This window comes from Narcine bancroftii, chromosome 1 (assembly GCF_036971445.1).
Source record: "Narcine bancroftii isolate sNarBan1 chromosome 1, sNarBan1.hap1, whole genome shotgun sequence".
NCBI classification, from domain to species: Eukaryota; Metazoa; Chordata; class Chondrichthyes; order Torpediniformes; family Narcinidae; genus Narcine; species Narcine bancroftii.
Window position 1 is genome coordinate 125475626 of NC_091469.1, and position 18027 is coordinate 125493652.

At 41.2% G+C, this 18027-nt stretch overlaps 1 protein-coding gene and 1 non-coding gene across 5 annotated transcripts in view; both read left to right on the forward strand.

Annotated features, from left to right (window-relative positions):
- The first annotated feature begins 1446 nt into the window (after positions 1 to 1446).
- The window catches only part of jmy (junction mediating and regulatory protein, p53 cofactor), a 124998-nt gene continuing 108417 nt past the window's right edge, over positions 1447 to 18027 (forward strand). For 3 of the 4 annotated variants that reach the window (XM_069938372.1, XM_069938380.1, XM_069938389.1), the window contains exons 1-2: positions 1447 to 2611; positions 12057 to 12230. In XM_069938372.1, the coding sequence (XP_069794473.1) occupies positions 1823 to 2611; positions 12057 to 12230 (963 nt within the window). In that variant the 5' untranslated portion in view covers positions 1447 to 1822. The remainder of the gene's footprint in view (positions 2612 to 12056; positions 12231 to 18027) is intronic. The other variant, XM_069938366.1, reaches the window with a different exon arrangement.
- Positions 9635 to 9741, forward strand: LOC138752121 (U6 spliceosomal RNA). The gene has a single exon (XR_011350393.1). It is a non-coding gene; the product is annotated as a U6 spliceosomal RNA (small nuclear RNA).

The window sequence follows — 18027 nt, forward strand, 5'->3', positions numbered from 1 at the left end:
TTTGGGACATTTGCAGTGGACTTAGGGGGGAATCCCAGCGGTAGTGTCAGGTCTCCGTGATACTGGGGAAACTGCTGCTGGGGGAGTGACTGTAGCAGTATCTGCTTTCCCTGGCTCTGGAATGGTTGGGAATTCTGCACATACGTGGTGATCAGGAGCACGACTTGTGGAGATCCTTCCACCTGTGCTTGTTGTGGCCCCTTTCTGATCGAACCAGAGTTTAGAGTCGGCGGCACCTGTACCGGCGATCCCACGGGCAGGCAGGGCTCTTGGCCGTTTATCACCTGCCCTATCTGTGGTCTTCCTCGCATTCCACCATGATTTCAGTACAGCGGTCCCTCGCCGTCTCTGTCCCCGGATGCACGTGCATGCTCGTCGTCCCTGGATTCCATTCCTTAGGAAGAGTCTCCAGGTGGTCAGGAATGTGCGTTGGAGCAGAAGCAGTACTATCATATTAGTTTATTAAATTGTACTGACAATAACCACACCAGCAGTGCGAGTATAAAACAGCTTTAATAAGCTAATATGTACACTAAGAGGTCTTGTCACTCTGCAAGGAGAACTTGGAAGGCTAGAATGTAGCTCTGGACTGCTTTATAGACAAGGTCACCAGGATGACCTTGTGTAATTACACATCACCACAGTGGTGATGGAGACCGATCCGAAAACGGCAAGCTCTGCCACAGTTGTAGCAAATACAGGACAGCATTATACATATACACACACACGCACAGCGCAGATGCGCGGGAACACGTACACGCGCGCGAGCGGATGCGCGGGAACAGGTACACGCGCGTGTGCGGATGCGCGGGAACACGTACACGCGCGTGTGTGGATGCATATATATACACACGTGTGTGGATGCGCGTGAACATGTACACACACACACTGTACACATGCACCACACACAGTTCAGTGGAGAAATCTGAAGTTCCACTTCCAAGGAAGGTATTAAAGAACCCAAGCGCCGCTAGTACTGTGGAGTTGCCAGGACAAAAGTACATTCAAGGACAAGGAATCAAATCTTTTCAAAGTACCTCTGACAGTCAGGAGGCTCCACCGTCCTCTCTGGGAGGAAAAGAAAAACTCTCGCCAATTAAATGATGAATGATACCCGCGCATTTTTTTTTACAACCCACCTTTGTGTCATTGAACTGGTCTCCACCGTTCTTGGCGAGTTCATTATCAACAGACTTCCAGTCAACCCTTTTAAAGCCTGTTCCTCCGCACACGCCACGGAGCACACGGTCATGCGGCGAGAGCCGCCTCCAACTGCACGACAGTGGCCCGATTGTGAGGAGGCCCAGCCTTCCCTCGCCCCTCATTGGACGCCCCGCGGACGACAATCGCTTGCGTCGCCCCGCGTTCGTGGAGGACAACGTTGCGGTGAGCAGCGAGGCTTGAGGAGGGGGTTGCGCGGGGAGGGTCGACGTCACGCTCGCGGGGCGGGGCGGGGCGCCCAAGTCTCGGGGCTCGCCGGAGTTGAGCGCCAAGGTCCGGCGCCGTCGTCATCGGCAGACTGGAGGAGGCACGCGGCGCCGCGCGCTGGCACGTCAGCTTGTCAACAGATGCTGACACGTGATGTGAACCGTCCGCATTGTCTCGGAGATCCTTGTGGAGAGCGAACCGGCGAGGGGAAGGATCCCGTGGTGGGGAGCCGCGGCCCACGGAGAGCGCCGCCGCTCTGGATGGTGGCCTCCTTTCAGATGAGAGGAGGGGGAGGCGGCGGCGGCGGCGGAACCGTTCCGACCAAGATGGCGGGTCCGGCCTCGAACTTGTAACGAATGTGGAGCTTCTTTCCATTTTTGTTGGAGAGTCCGAGATGTCGTTCGCCGTGGAAGACAACCTCGAGTCCGACTGGGTGGCCGTTCGACCCAACGCTTTCGACGAGAAGGAAAAACACAAGTTTGTTTTTATTGCTGCGTGGAACGAAGTGGAAGGAAAGTTTGCCATAACGTGTCACAACCGGACGGTGCAGAGGAAGAGAATCGGGGTCCGGGATCCAGGTTCGAGAGCGGAAGACGAGGCCCAGGATGTCCTGATCAGGAGCCCGCTTCGAGGGCCCGCTCGGATCAAGAGCCCGGCTCGCAGGGGAGTGCGAAGGACAGCCCGACGAGGGGCGAGTAGCAAGAGTTCGCCCCCAGGCGACGCCGGGCTCAAGAGTCCGGGGGGTTCGGACCATGGTCAAGTGACCCTCAATCAAGATTCGGATCAAGTGGACACTTGTGCCCAGGACCAAGATCGAGATGCTGCTGACGACAGCAGTTGGGCCGGACTGTACTCCTTCCAGGATCTGAGGTCTATCCATCAGCAGCTTTGCGCTGTCAATTCGGAGTTGGAGCCGTGTTTGCCAGTATTTCCCGAAGAGCCTTCGGCGATGTGGTCAGTGTTGTTTGGAGCCTCCGAAGTGATTGACGAAGAGATGGATGCGCTTTGCTTACAGCTTCAGGTCTATCTTGGTCATGCTCTGGATATTTGTGGGTGGAAAATCCTCTCTCATCTCTTGTTTACTGAAAATGATAATCCAGATGAGTATTATGAGAGTTTGAGTGAACTGAGACAAAAAGGATATGAAGAGGTACTGCAGAGAGCAAAGAAACGATTGCAGGAGGTAAGATAACCTGATGTTTCTATATGATTTTAAAAAGTAACCTTCTTAACACAAGCTATCTGTTAACAATTTCATCATGCTGACCTTCATGCTTGGACTAATTATGGACACTTGGATTGAATATCCTATCCCTTTCTTAGTATAAAGTTAATTCTTTAATCAGTTCAGAAACAACCTACCATTTCTCATGATGGGGTTGGCAAGTACTTTTGTATGGCGTCTAATGTGCACGGAAAATTGACCTCAGAGAAACAAAAAAGCATTGGAACTTGCATTTAAAAATTGATTTATTTGACTATACCTTAATTAACAATACACTCTTGATCCTATTTATAGAGTCCAAATGAATCCTCCAACGTACTGAAGGCAAGTACTTCCTCGTCAAGCACAACATAGACATTTGATCCTTTGTTTCTTTGTTTTAGACTTCTGAAGAAGGAAACGTGATGTACGATGTTGTGAGGTCAAACACAAACGTATCACCATAGAGTAGCCTGGGGCTGGTGTTGACTAATATAAAAACAGAAAATGTTGAAAACACTCAGCAAGTTAGACAGCATCTGTGTTTAGAGAGTTAGAGTTGATGTTTTTAAAGACCCTTAAACTGGAGCAATCTCACATCCTGAACTTTGTATCTCAATACCATTCAAACTAAATAATTTCACTGCCCCATTCTGTTGATTCTATAGTTGCCATTAGTTTGGATGAAGGTCATAGTTTATATTTGGGGATAAATGCCATTTAAAAAAAAAACTCCTGTTCTACTTGGCATCCAGTTTGTGTGTTCCTGTCAGAAGTGGAGGCAAAACGAACAGGTTATTGAGAGATCTTGATGGCCTGAGAAGAAGAGGAAGATGCATAGTTGATGAGGACAACAAGGAGCAAATTGGAGTACCAGCGGAATACAAGAGATCAAGAAAACACAAAGGAAATCAGAAGGGCTAAAAAGACCTGAAGTTGCTCCGGCAGACAAGGTGAAGGAAAACCACAAGGGCTTTTACAAATATTTTAAAAGGAAAAGAATAGCAAAGCCTTGAAGATCAGAGTGGCCATCTAATTATGGAAATAAAAGAGATGGAGGAGATTTTGTATGGATTTTTTTTACTCAAAAAGTGAGGCAAATCAGCATTCAGGGCATGGTTTGTAGGCAGATTATAGAAAGGGAGGTACTTGCTATCTTGAGGTAAATAAGAGTGGATAAATGCCTAGGGCATGATAAGGTATTCCCTCAGACCTTGAGGAAAGCTAGTGCAGGAATTGCGGGGGCTCTGGCAGAGGTGCTTAAAGTGTCCTTCGCCATGCGTGAGATGCCAAATGATTAGAGAGCTAACTGGTTTCCATTAGCTCCTCCATTCCCTTCTGTCCCTATTTCTCCTTCCCTTTGGCTCTCTGTCTTTCCATTTTCCCTCTCTCCTTTTCTCCAGCTCTGCATTCACCCAGCCACCCCCTCCCCTGATCAGTACTCACATTTCCTCTCTTGTCCTCTTATCTATGTCCAAATATCATCTTTTGTCTGTTGGTCTGTGTACCTCTCCTGCTCCTTTCCTTCTCCCCAGCCTTTTAATTCAGATGTCTGCCTGCTTTTTGCTCATACAATAAAGATGGCCTCTGGCTGAAGCGTCAGTTATATATCTTTACCTCCAATATGGATGCTGTGAGATTGTTGATTCCTCCAGCATTTTTGTGTTTTCCTGTATGGGAGGTTGGTCAGTGTTCAGGATAACATAGTAAGTTGGATTAGACATTGGCTTAATGGGAGAAGCCAAGAGAGTGGTACTAGATGATTTCCTCTCTGACTTGAAGCCATTGACTAGTGATGTACCTCAGGGATCAGAGCTTAGTCCATTGAAAATAGAGTTGTTTTAGTGTAATAATTACAATAGCTACTTAGTACACAGGCCCTAAAAGGAATACAATGAAACTCCGATTTAACGCGAATTCGGATATAACATGATGAGTGATTGGACTCGGTAGTCAGCTTGTCATTTGTCGAGAAATGCTGGGAGAAGGGTCTGGGACCAGCCTTTTCATTACGACAATCCATCATGGAAGAGGATGACAAGCCAGATTTGTACAGCTTCACAGTAGATGAGTGTGAAGAAAGAAGCTGTCTGAATGGAGCAAAGAAGAGCTATACCAGGAGTACTCTGCGGACGACTAATACCCAACATATGAGCAAATGACAGGCGCCGAGATAATCTGTAATGTAACTATAGCACTGACGGACCAGTGTACCGGTTCTTGAACCACAAAAAGATGATAATGAAGAGCCTCCACCCCATCCCCAAAAGTGTCTGAAGCCATTGAACACCTCGAGGCTAGAGACCCAGGGAGGTGGACCACATAAAAGTTCTCCAACTCTGAAGCATTCTAGATTTTGCTCGCAACCAGTGACATGCAAGAGGTGTTTAAGCAAGGAAGACTCGATCACTTTTTTGTAAGAAATAAACTGTAAATGATGATTGCCACTATTTTTGAATGTTCTTGAAAATGCTGATTTTTCTTGAACCCTGATTTAGTGTGACCCTGCTTTTTTTCATGATGACATTTTATGGACCTCAATGATCGCAATATAATGGGGCTACACTGTGTTGTGACATTGACCAAAATTTTAATTGGGATACCACTAATGATGATACTTGTACCATCCATAGAATAAAGTTAATTTTAGTTGAAATAAATTAACTTCAAAATAGGAATTACAGTACGAGAAAGCAGTTTTGCCATTTGGCATATCTGTGGTGCTTTTGATTTAATTCTGTGCATTTTATTTTGTTTGCGTTTTGCTTATATGTTGTTGTAATTGGTCAAATGTACAACTTTAAGAAATGCCTTAACTTTGGTCCTTAAAAGTAAAGTTATAGATAGAGAAACTGTTAACACTTCAAATCAATGACTGTCCATCAGATTGGAAAAAAAAACTTGGGAATTATATGAGTGAGCCATATATTGGGTTTCTCTGCTGTAATTTCTGTGATTCTGAATGTATTTGATTTTTTTAGAATCGTTTAAAAATGCCATTTTAGATTTTCACATATTTGGATATCAGTTTTCTACCAATAATAAGAATTAATCACAGGTTGTCCCTTTACATAATTTAAAAAAAACTATATACACAGGGTCACTGACTATTTCAATATTGTTATGCAAGAATTCTGAAGCCTCAAGTACTGTTACTTTATCTTCAGATTTGTGACTCTACTATCAGTATAGTGACAGGCTTCTGTCACGAAAAGTTCACCTTTTGGAACATTTGTTATGAGCTTTTTTGAAGACCAGCAAGAGTGCAGAATTTTAAAGTTGAATTTAACTATGAAAGGGACCAATATAAATTCGTTTATCTAAATTCCAGTACAATAATTGTTTTGTCATTCTAATGTTACACAGTTGATTAGAATCAGGACAGGTAAACAAAACAATATGCTGGAGTAACTCAGTGAATTGAGTAGCATCAGTGAGAGAAAAATAATTGTTGACGTTTTGGACTGCAACCCTTCACCAACTTGTTTCTGGTCTTCGTGAAGGGTTCTGGCTTGAAATGTTAAGTTCTTTTTCTCTCACTGCTGCTGCTTGACTCAAAGAATTCCTATAGGAGAGCGGCCTCCTGGCTGGAGTGGGGACATTGGGCTGCCGGCAGGAGCGGGGCTTCGGTGGGGAGGTGTCAGTGATCGACAGCAGCCAGCAATTTTTTTTTTGGTGAGAATTAAACATTATTTTAATGCTTAAAAAGCCTTCCCTTCTCGTTGTTGTTTAAACACTGTTACAAGTAATTTGCTGTTGCTACTGGCAGTTTTAAAAAAATTATAATTTCTGGAAAAAATAGTTTATCTGACATAGGCCAGGTCCCGACCATTTTGGATAATTGGAGTTGTATATAAATTTAAGTGATCTATTCTAGCATCTCTGTAAAGCTAATGAAAGAACACCATCAGTGTGTATTAATCTTCAAATCACACACCATACCTAACTTTTATATAATGGTGTGGAATCCTGAACGTCCCTTCCCAATGCTATTGTGTAAGAATTAGGACCAGTAACTTTCAAAAAGCCCATACGGATGATTGGTGTGGATAGTGTGGCATGCTTGGGTCGATGGTAATTTTTATAATTTACTAATCACAGAATAAAATAAAAATCTATGGAATTTCAGAGATATTTTACATAAGCAAAGCTTCAGATGTATTTTAACCTGTAATCCCATTGCTTTATGATTGTGTGATGGGGCATTATTTTAAAATCTTTTCATTGACTTCTCGATTATATTTCATTAGAATTTCTTCATATTCATACCTTCATACCATCCTAGTCTCAAAGTAAAATGGATGAAATGCAATGAATTGCACCTTTTTATTCAGAGGCCTGCCTTTTTTTATGCTCATGCCTTGATGAAGGGCTCAGGTTCAAAATGTTGGTTACCCTTTGCATCCTAAAAATGCTTCATGACTGGTGAGTTTCTTCAGCACATCTATACACATTTGACCCCAGCATCTGCAGAATTTCTTGTTTGACTTCCTCTGCTTTCTGCCTCTGCCTCTTAGCTTTTTCCCCCAATTTCTTCCCCTTTCTACCTGTATTTACCTCCCCTCCCCCACCTCTTAGGATTCTGACTGTTTCTTGCTATTCTTAATTAAAACCTAATTAAAAGTAACTTTTGTTTAAGTAACCATTTGTCTTGGTTACTTAGGGTTTCAGCCTAAAATATTGACCATCTATTGCCTTCCATAGATGCTTTCTGATTTGGCAACACCTTTACAGTGCCAACGATTGTGACTGGGATTTGAATCCATTGCTCTCTGTACGTTCTTCCTGTGTGTGTGCATGTTTTTTTTTCCTTTGGCTCTGTTTTCCTCCTACCATTCAAAAATGTGCCAGGGGTGTAGGTTAATTTCGTATAAATTAGGTAGCGTGGGCTGAAAGTTTCCGTGCTGTATATATAATTTTTTAAAAATATTAATTTAATTTAAGTAATTTGTGTGTTGCTCCATATTTTCACCATCTGCAGTCTCGTATTTATGCAAAGCATCTGCACAAATTATTCATCGGGCTGCCAGTATGTTTGAAAAGAGGCAGGCTATTGCTAGTCTCAGGACTGGTGGTTTGTTTGAAAGGGTGGAAAACGGACTGATAGTTGCATCAGATGTGGGATCGGCAAGATCAGGATTTTCTGTGGGCTGAGAGACTTGGGGTGGGGATTCTGAGATCATTTGGGCTGGGAGTAGGTTTCCTCAATCCCTGCAGTGCTTCAAGAGGAGCTTCATACAGGAAATGAAGCTCTTGTATGCAACACTGGCATGTATCACATATGTGACAATTGGGAATGATTGGTATTTCTGGAGTGACGTGAAATGTAAACGATCATCTTTTTCACCAATGAAAAAGACTTACAAATTTAAATTTGAGGGATATCACTTTTTAATTGATTAGAATTGCATTTATTTGATCAGACCTTGTATCTCGTTTTTCTTTGTTCAGTGAACATCTTGGTTCCCCCAGCAAGATGAATGCTTTTTAATTCAATGCCTTATTTATCAACTTATTTTTGATGTTTCTATCTGATATTGATATCGAATGACATGAATCTATAGATATGATATGAGAGCTTATTCTTTGGCTTGGCTTCGCGGACGAAGATTTATGGAGGGGTAAACGTCCACGTCAGCTGCAGGCTCGTTTGTGGCTGACAAGTCTGATGAGGGACAGGCAGACATGGTTGCAACGGTTGCAGGGGAAAATTTGTTGGTTGGGGTTGGGTGTTGGGTTTTTCCTCCTTTGTCTTTTGTCAGTGAGGTGGGCTCTGCAGTCTTCTTCAAAGGAGGTTGCTGCCCACCGAACTGTGAGGCGCCAAGATGCACGGTTTGAGGCGATATCAGCCCACTGGCAGTGGTCAATGTGGCAGGCACCAAGAGATTTCTTTAGGCAGTCCTTGTACCTCTTCTTTGGTGCAACTCTGACACGATGGCCAGTGGAGAGCTCGCCATATAACACGATCTTGGGAAGACGATGGTCCTCCATTCTGGAGACATGACCTACCCAGCGCAGTTGGATCTTCAACAGTGTGGATTTGATGCTGTCGATGTTAGGGATGAAGTCGCTCCAATGAATGTTGAGGATGGAGCGGAGACAATGCTGGTGGAAATGTTCTAGGAGCCGTAGGTGATGCCAGTAGAGGACCCATGATTCGGAGCCGAACAGGAGTGTGGGTATGACAACGGCTCTGTATACGCTTATCTTTGTGAGGTTTTTCAGTTGGTTGTTTTTCCAGACTCTTTTGTGTAGTCTTCCAAAGGCGCTATTTGCCTTGGCGAGTCTGTTGTCTATCTCGTTGTCGATTGTTGCATCTGATGAAATGGTGCAGCCGAAATAGGTAAACTGGTTGACCGTTTTGAGTTTTGTGTGCCCGATGGAGATGTGGGGGGGCTAGTAGTCATGGTGGGGAGCTGGCTGATGGAGGACCTCAGTCTTCATCAGGCTGACTTCCAGGCCAAACATTTTGGCAGTTTCCGCAAAACAGGACGTCAAGCGCTGAAGAGCTGGCTCTGAATGGGCAACTAAAGCAGCATCATCTGCAAAGAGTAGTTCACGGACAAGTTGCTCTTGTGTCTTGGTGTGAGCTTGCAGGCGCCTCAGATTGAAGAGACTGCCATCCGTGCGGTACTTTATGTAAACAGCGTCTTCATTGTTGAGGTCTTTCATGGCTTGCTTCAGCATCATGCTGAAGAAGATTGAAAAGAAGGTTGGTGCGAGAACGCAGCCTTGCTTCACGCCATTGTTAATGGAGAAGGATTCAGAGAGCTCATTGCTGTATCTGACCCGACCTTGTTGGTTTTCGTGCAGTTGGATAACCATGTTGAGGAACTTCGGGGGGGCATCCGAGGCGCTCTAGTATTTGCCAAAGCCCTTTCCTGCTCACAGTGTCGAAGGCTTTGGTGAGGTCAACATATACATAAATATATTATACAGATACATTGAAATTCTTGCTGCAGTTACGCAGGTACGTAAGATATACCAACAAGAGTATTAATTGTGATCGCTTTGGCAGCACATCTACTAAAATTGGAACGATACGGAGAAGATTAGAATGGACCCTGCGCAAGGATGACACGCAAATTCATGAAGCATTCCATATTTTAAAAAGAAAAAATAACAAGTATAATTAAAATACCATAATGCACCATGAAACAGAAAAAGATAATAAATATAAGAGTATAGATAAATATTCAAAGATGCATTTAAAATGCAAAAAGAATCTGAGGTTGCATAGTGTAGATGGATCTTTTGATAATTCTGGAGTAGTGTGATGATTAGAATAGTATGAGAAAGGTGGAATAAAACTGCTCTCAAACTTAGAGGTGCTGAACTTCAGCATGAAGATATGTGAGAAGATATGACCAGGGTAATGGGGTCCTCAATGATGTTGGTTGCCTTCTTAAGGAAGTGGCTCACGTAGATTTATTCATGGATAGGAGCTTCTATTGGCTTAGGAGAAACTTTCTCTTGAAGTGGTTCTAGTTTACCTCTCTACACCTTGCATAACTTGTTCATATTGGTATTTGACTTATCTTTGTTGCAATTTAAGACCTATATTGCAGTAAATGTATAAAGCTTTGTTCTTCCAGTTTTGTGCTGTTTTCTATGTAGATATATCCTATCTTGATACAACTATCAAGACATATGGAAAAAGTACCACAGAATATGTGGAAAAAGGGAGAATTTGCTATGAGATGAAAGAGCTGAGTTGAAGATTATTGAACTGGAAACATGCATGCTGTTAATCCAAATGAATATGAGTGGCTCTTGTTGACTGACTAAATACAGAAATGATCTGGAGTGAAGAACTGAGGGAAGTGTTAATATTTGTAACTTCATATTGGAGTTTAAAAATTAGAAAATGTGTAAAATTTACCTCTAATTAACGAGGTAGGTGTAAGTTACAAAGCTAACAAAGGATTGTCCTTTAAGGGAGCCATTAGCCGCTTTCAGGTGCTCGGACGCAGATAATGCGCCAGTAAACGCGGCTGGGGGAGTGCAGCTGGGACGTTCATGTGGGTGCGGAGAAGACTCCTTTCTGTCACCTGAACGTGCCGTCTGAAGGAGAGCTGCGTCCGAACGAATGCTGGCTCCTGTGGACTGTGGCTGTAGTCACGGCTTGTTTATGGAGCATCTTGAAGCAGCACTAAATGAAAATAATAGAAAAGAAATAAGCTTTAATTGTTGCCCACAAAACAGTTGTTGATTTGTTTTCATGAGGAGAATATCTCTACGTATTGCTCCCTATTGATGCATCCTTTGCTCTTGATCAATGATAATTTATGATAGAACTTCTGCGGGTTTCGGTTTATCAGGTTTAAGGACGCAAAGGTTGAGAGATGCTCATGTAGAACTCTCTCCAGAATACAAAAATCAATATGAAAGATTAACTGCAACTAACAAGCCTTCCTCATTCTCTATAAACCGACACCTTATTGTGGCCGGCGCGGGACTACGGGGCTGGAGCGGCTGGCGCGGGATGTTAGGGCCCCATAGTCCCGCGCTGGCCGCCGCAGCCCTTTAGTCCCGAGCTGGAGAGCTGTCAGGCAGCGGGGAGGGTAGGTGTCAGCGGATCACCAGCTGACTGTCAAGAGCCCACCTGCTGCTAGGCACCTGAAAGCTGCTAGCTACTTTTCCTTGCTGCTTTCAGGTGCCTAAGGGGAGTGCTCAGAGCTGGAGAATATACCTCCCCGAGGATGGTTAGATAAGTCCTCCTCTGGACCGGGTTCTCCACTTTCAGATGGCCTCCCGATAGTCGCGTTCGGGTATTCTGGCCACCCGAAAGCACCTGTTGTGCACATTGGTTTGATGTGATCTTTGAGAATTATTTGCTGCTTTTTTCAAGTTAAGTCAATCAAGTCGCTGATTGAAGTTTAAAAGACCTTTTGATTCCACTAACTGCTGTTGATTATCCTCTACTTGAAGACCTGGCTGTAATGGAAATTATTCACTATCACTTTACACCTTCATCCCAATACCCAAATCAAACCTTGTATTTGCTAACATTTTTGTCTCTGATTATAATTTTGGAACTGAATAAAGCCTTTCATATTTTTTTGAAAAACAACATTTTTTGTCGCTTTGCTGAAAATTTAATACATTTTTTTTCCACCCTTGTTCTTTATTTTTTAATTGTTTATTCCACTAAATCTTCAATAAGCTACTGTCTGGTTAAGCAGACACCCTGATTAACGAAGTCTGTCACCAATGATGTAGTTGATGTTGGCATATGAAATATAAGATTGTACTGAAATGTTGTGTTGTGAGCATAATACAGTACCTACCCGGATACTGGAATTTACTTTCAAATGTTTCATATTAAACATAGAATTTTTAGAATTGTGCAACAAACCTAAAAGTATATTTGACAATTGAATAGAGTGCAAATTTAATAAAACAAATTCCGATTTACCTGTAGTTGCTGGAGAAACACAAGAGCACAGATGTTATGGTGGAATTGCTAGAAATATACCAGGAAGAAGATGATGCGTATGCTGCTTTGTCTGAAGCAACTACTGAACTCTATCAATATCTACTACAGCCTTTCAGAGATATGAGAGAGCTGGCCATGCTGAGACGTCAGCAGATAAAGGTAAGAGACAACAGTTGACCTCGATCTTGTCTGGATAACTAGAAGTGGGCAGAAGGTTGATAATGTTGTCCTCCCATTTGCTTTCACCTTGCAGGAGAGCATGCACTTAAACTTCGGAAGGGTAATGATACATTCGAGAGTAATGAGAGATGATCAGAAATGATCATTGTGAAACATAAACTCACATTTAAGGGATGAAGTTCACAAATGAATGATTTTTAATGAAGATGTAATGTAAATTAAAAGGAATTTTAACTACAATAGTTATTGTTGACCTAAAACTAGACAAATGTACTGAATGTACAAATGTGACTGAGCTTCTGTGGATTCTTGCTATTTGTAATAGCCCCAGAAAACTTCTGACAAACTGCCTTCTTGAGTCATTGATATCTATAGATTGTATACTCCCAGCACAAGATGTCAGGATGTTGACCCAGTGACAAATATTTCTAAGTTAGGACTGTATTCAACTTGGAGGAGCTTATGCAGATGGTGTTCGCAGGGAGATCGAGAGACTAGTGAAACATGAAAGTCTGCAGATGCATGTAGAGACTATTAGCCAAGTTCAAGGGCACAGCCGTTCCCTCATTGTCAGCGAGACAAAGTAGCGGATCATAGACTTGTCAAAGAGGGGTAGTAGAATTTCAATAGCAATGAGCTGAAGTTTTTAGGTGAAAACATCTCTAACAACTTTTCCTGGTGCAACCATATCAATCCAGTGTCCTAGAAAGCACCTCTACTTGGAATGTCATCTTATCCCTCAACAATTCTGCAAATGCACTCTCTAAAATATCCTATCATTATGCATCACTGCTGGGAAAGGAGCTATTCAGCCCAAGAACACCATAAACTGCAGAGTTGTGAATGCACATCAGCCCTTTGCACCAGCCTATTCTTCCTCTCCTTCAACTCCTGCTGCCTCAGAAAAACAGGCTACATAGTAAAAGACTCATCCAACCCCAGTCCCTATTTCTTCTTCCACCTGACAGGAGGGAGATTCAAGAGCATGAGATCACGCACCAACTGCTTAAAGCAGTTTCTTCTCTGACATCATCAGACTCCTGAACAAATCTCATTAGTAAAACAAAGTGCTTTTGTTCTGTTGTAACTGATCTCTCTCTGTAACTGTGCTTTATGAATAGGTTTATGAGTTGGATTGCACATATAAGGTTAAGGGTTTGAAAACACACGTAGAGATAGCCTGCATGTTTGCTCACAGAAGAACTACTATGTATTTTGTGACAAATAAACTTAAAAACTTAAGTCGTGGATCCAGCTACGAGATTGGCACTGAAGCCAAAATCTTGGGAGAATGGGGTTGTTCATTGGTGAAGTTAGAGCAAGAGTATTCTGAGGTAGACGTCCTCTGGTCACCTTTTTCTCTTTTTCACTCCAGTGACACTAGCCTAGCCTATCATTTGTAAAATTTGAAAAGTGCAAAGAATTGTCCTTTGACGTGTTAGATCTTCTAAAGCAAGGGTGTCAAACTCAAATTCACAGAAGGCCAAAATTAAAAACTTGGACTAAGTCGTGGGCCAAACTAAATATTTATTGAAAATTTTCCACAACATCTGCATGTTTTCTCTTCTTTCAACATGTGTAATGTTAAACTTTTTCTTATTAAAATAAATGTTTAATAATAGTTTTGGTTAAACTCTTTCCAGAAGAAGCATTAACAAATGAGAAATAAAATATAAAATAAAGTTTGCTGTAAAACCAGACTTCTTTTCATCTCCTCCACCTTCTGGAGCTTTTGCTTCTCATTCAGATCCTTATACCTGTCCTGGTGTTTCGTTTCATAGTGTCGTCATATGTTATATTCTTTAACTACAGACACGCTGGCTCCACACACAACAAACAGGTTTGCCTTTTAAAATGATGAACATATAGTCGGCCTCCCACCTGTCTTGAAAGGTCCTGTTTTCTGTCTTTTGTTTGGCCATTTTTCGTAAGGGGTTTATTACACGTGAGTTGGGCGACAGGTCGCAGATGCTAATGAAAGTAAAGAGAGGAGGTGGGGGCGATTAGCAGGCTGACGGGCCGGCGCCAACGCATTTGCAAAGTATTCTGGGATTTGTAGTATTAGCTGTGCATGCGCTATACTGGCACGGCGGCCAATGGGCCAGCTCTAATACATATTTGATATGATCTTGTGGGCCAAATATAATTATATCACGGGCCAAATTTGGCCCGCGGGCCTGAGTTTGATGAGTGTTCTAAAGTCTCTGTTCTGTTTTGCATAATATGTACAGTTGTTGTTAGCGATAGGACTGATATTTTATTTGCATTTGACTTTTTCCCATGTATGAATGCAAAATAAAAGAATTGACTAATACTTATTCTCTCCATTGACCAGTAGAAGCCTCTTTTATTGCAGGAGTAATAGTTTATTTCAGCTTGTAACTCTTTCATATTTGGCACTGATCACCTGATAGTGTGCAAGATTTAAGTTCAATATGAGTCTGTAAATTTTAAGGGTAACAATTGCAAATAAATTATTTTAAAGAAGAATGGTACAAAAACTGTGATTCTAGTTATATTTAATTTGTAGTACCAAATTGATCAGTGCATGTCACAAAACTTATGTAGTAAATGCTTGAAAAGCATAAATTTCTACTTTGAACATCTTAGATTCAAAAACGTTGAAATGGGCACTTGGCCCACTAAGGTAATGCTGATTAGCAACCACCGATTTACATTAATCCCATTTTTTTAGTTTTCAAGACCGTAATCACACTGAAAAAATTAAGAAGAAAGAAATGAGAAGTTGTTCCATTAGTAATTTGCATGAGACCAGAAGGCAGAAATTTTAAACAGTGGGCAACAAATGTAGGGGTTTATGAAGAAAGTGATTATCATTTGGAAAGTTGGGCTCTGGAATGATGTTGTAAAGTCCATTGCAATTTTAAAAGGCATTTATCTGAAGGAAAATGATTTGCAGGGCTACGAGGGATAAGTGCTAAGGGCTAGTACTAAATTGAGTAAAATTGCTTCCTCCTGGAACAATTCAGTTTGCATATTTTTACAGAAATGTCATTGATTCTTTGGAATACATGACTCCAATTTACATACTGTATATTTCGATGTATTAAGTTTACTGGCAGATGAGTCGAGACCCCTTTTACAGCCTCATTTTAATGGTTTTATCGTGTATCAAGTGTATGTCGACCCCCCCACCCCCAAAAATCGAGATGGCTGAGCTGTTGGTTGTTATCCTGGAGGCTCCAGCAAAACAACAAAAGTATGAAGCGAGTTAATAGAAGTGACCAAAAAAAACGAACAACTAAGCTGCTGCAAGAAAATTTGATGTATATGAGAAGTTGGTAAGGGATTGGAGAAAGAAAAAATACCAAAAAGACAAAGCTCGATGAGAAGAGGAATCACTTGTTGGCCAGAGTTGGAGAATCATGTTGCAGCATTGGTATGTGAACAGAGGCAAGATAAGAACATTTGCACTGAAGTGGGCAAAGTCACACCCAGACCTCAATAAAGATTTGGAAGCTACAGTAGGCTGGTGCACCCCTTTTCATGAGCAGAAAAAATCTGTTATTTATGACAAAAACAAAAATTGTTCAGAAACTACCAAAAGATCTTGATCATAAAATTTTCACCAGTTTATTATACGTAACCAGCAGAAACACCAATTTGCATATTGGCAACTATTGGAAACATGGATGAAACCTCCATGAATTTTGACATGGTAGGCAATAGAACAGGAAAGAATAGGAAAGATGTGAAAAATTTAAACCAGAAATACAAGCCATGAGAGGACCAGGTTTACATTGGTGTTATTATGCATGGCCATAACTTCAAGTGCAAACTTAAACCTAATAAAATTCTTTGCAGATATTTTTGTACATTTTCATGAAAAAGGATGGATGGATGAAAATGGTGTAAAACTATGGATAGACAATGTGTTTATGCAAGGAATGGAGTTTGCTGGTCTGGGATATGTTTTGTAGCCACCTAATTGAGAAGACTAAAAGTAGATTAACACTAAATAAAACTTGCATGGCAGTAATCCCGGGTGGCTCCATGTCTGCTTGATCAAGCCATTCAAAGACCACTTGCGTGAAGAATGGAATAAATGGATGATGAATGCAGAAAAATCATTCACAAAAGGCGGGTCAATGCATGTTGCATCACTTGATGTGCTGTGTGACTTTGTGCTCAAAGCATGGGACAAAGTGAAAGTAGAGACTAATAAAATTGTTGTAAAAAGTGTGGTATCTCTTGTGCAACTGATGGTCTGGAAGATTATTTATTGTGGGACACTGACGTCTCATCAGATACTGACTGGGACCCACATGATGACTGTTTAAACAGAGAGCATATGGATGAGCTTGCCACAATCTTTGCCTCCGACTATGATAGTTATAGAGATTTTGAAGGCTTCTAAATTAGTTTTTTTTCCAATAAAAAAAATTCATTCTAATATACTGGTATTTGTTGTAGTTGGGTTATTTTTGGTTTTTCACAAGTCGACTTGTATGCCAAATCAGTTTTCATTGGTCAACTTGTACACTGAATAAGCGTCCTGTGGTTTTTTTTAGTTGAATTTAACATCTCAAAAGTATATCTGGCATATAAGTTGACCCTTTTTTTTAAATAGAGATTTTTGAGGGTTTCAAGACTCAACTTGTACGCCGAAATATATGGTAGCTAATTTTCTCTGAATCATCTCTGTGATTGGAAATGCAAAATATATTTTACCCATCCTTTCCAATTTTTGAATTTTACTTTAGGATAACATTTCTTTTGGAGTTGATTTTTGTTTTCACTGCATGGGAATGATTCTGGATCTGACTCTGAGGATTGAGTTGAGTTAAGTGGAACATTAATGAAACAGTGATCATAACTAACCATAGAAAAAGAAAAGTAAAAATAATTAATTGCAGAAGGCTGATTTTCTTTTTAAAATGGGGTGAGAGTTGATCTAATCTAGATATTTTGAAATCAAAAGTTGATAGCCAAATTTATAAAAGAACAATGGAATGAATTTAAGGAAGAGATGGTTGAGTTACTTTTTCAATAGGGGTAAAGAAAGGACATAGAAACTTTTTTTGGATGACAAAAGAGATACAAGAGTAACTAAAGTTTTTTTTTAAAAAAAGGTGGTGGTTGTAAATACAGGCAATCCCTGCATTACAGTCATTCAGGTCATGGAAAATGTTCTTGTAGAATTCACAAATCACTATCCAAGTTTTAAGATGGGGAATAAAATTCACTCCTGGATTCTGCCCAGGAATAAATAAATTAACACCTTTTATTTCAACCTCAGTTTTTGATGTAGAACTTTGCGTTATGCAAAATCACAAAGGCACCATATTTGTAGGAATGCAACCCCAATGCCTTGCGCCTGTAATACGAATGTCACCTCGACCAGTGAGAAACTAGGTGATCACTAAAGAATGAGGGAGTTTGAAAATAAAGTAAGACTCACTGTAATCTTCTAGTGCTCCATGGATATGGAGGTGGTACCAAAGAACTAGAAAGCCACAGTGTTATTTCCTTGCTCAAAAAAAGAGAAAAGATAAGACTGGCAACTATAGGCCAAACAATTTAACCCCTGTGGGAGACTAGCTTCCTGGGGCATGTTTAATGGTCATTGAGGGAAATGGATTAATTAAGACAAACCAGCAGTGATGGCAAATCATAATAGAGTTTTTGATTAAGTAATATAAATGTCACCTTGGCCAGTGAGAAACTAGGTGATCACTAAAGAATGAGGGCGTGTGAAAATAAAGTAATGTAGTCTTGGAGTTCTAGAAAGCTTTTAACAAGATGCCACATAACA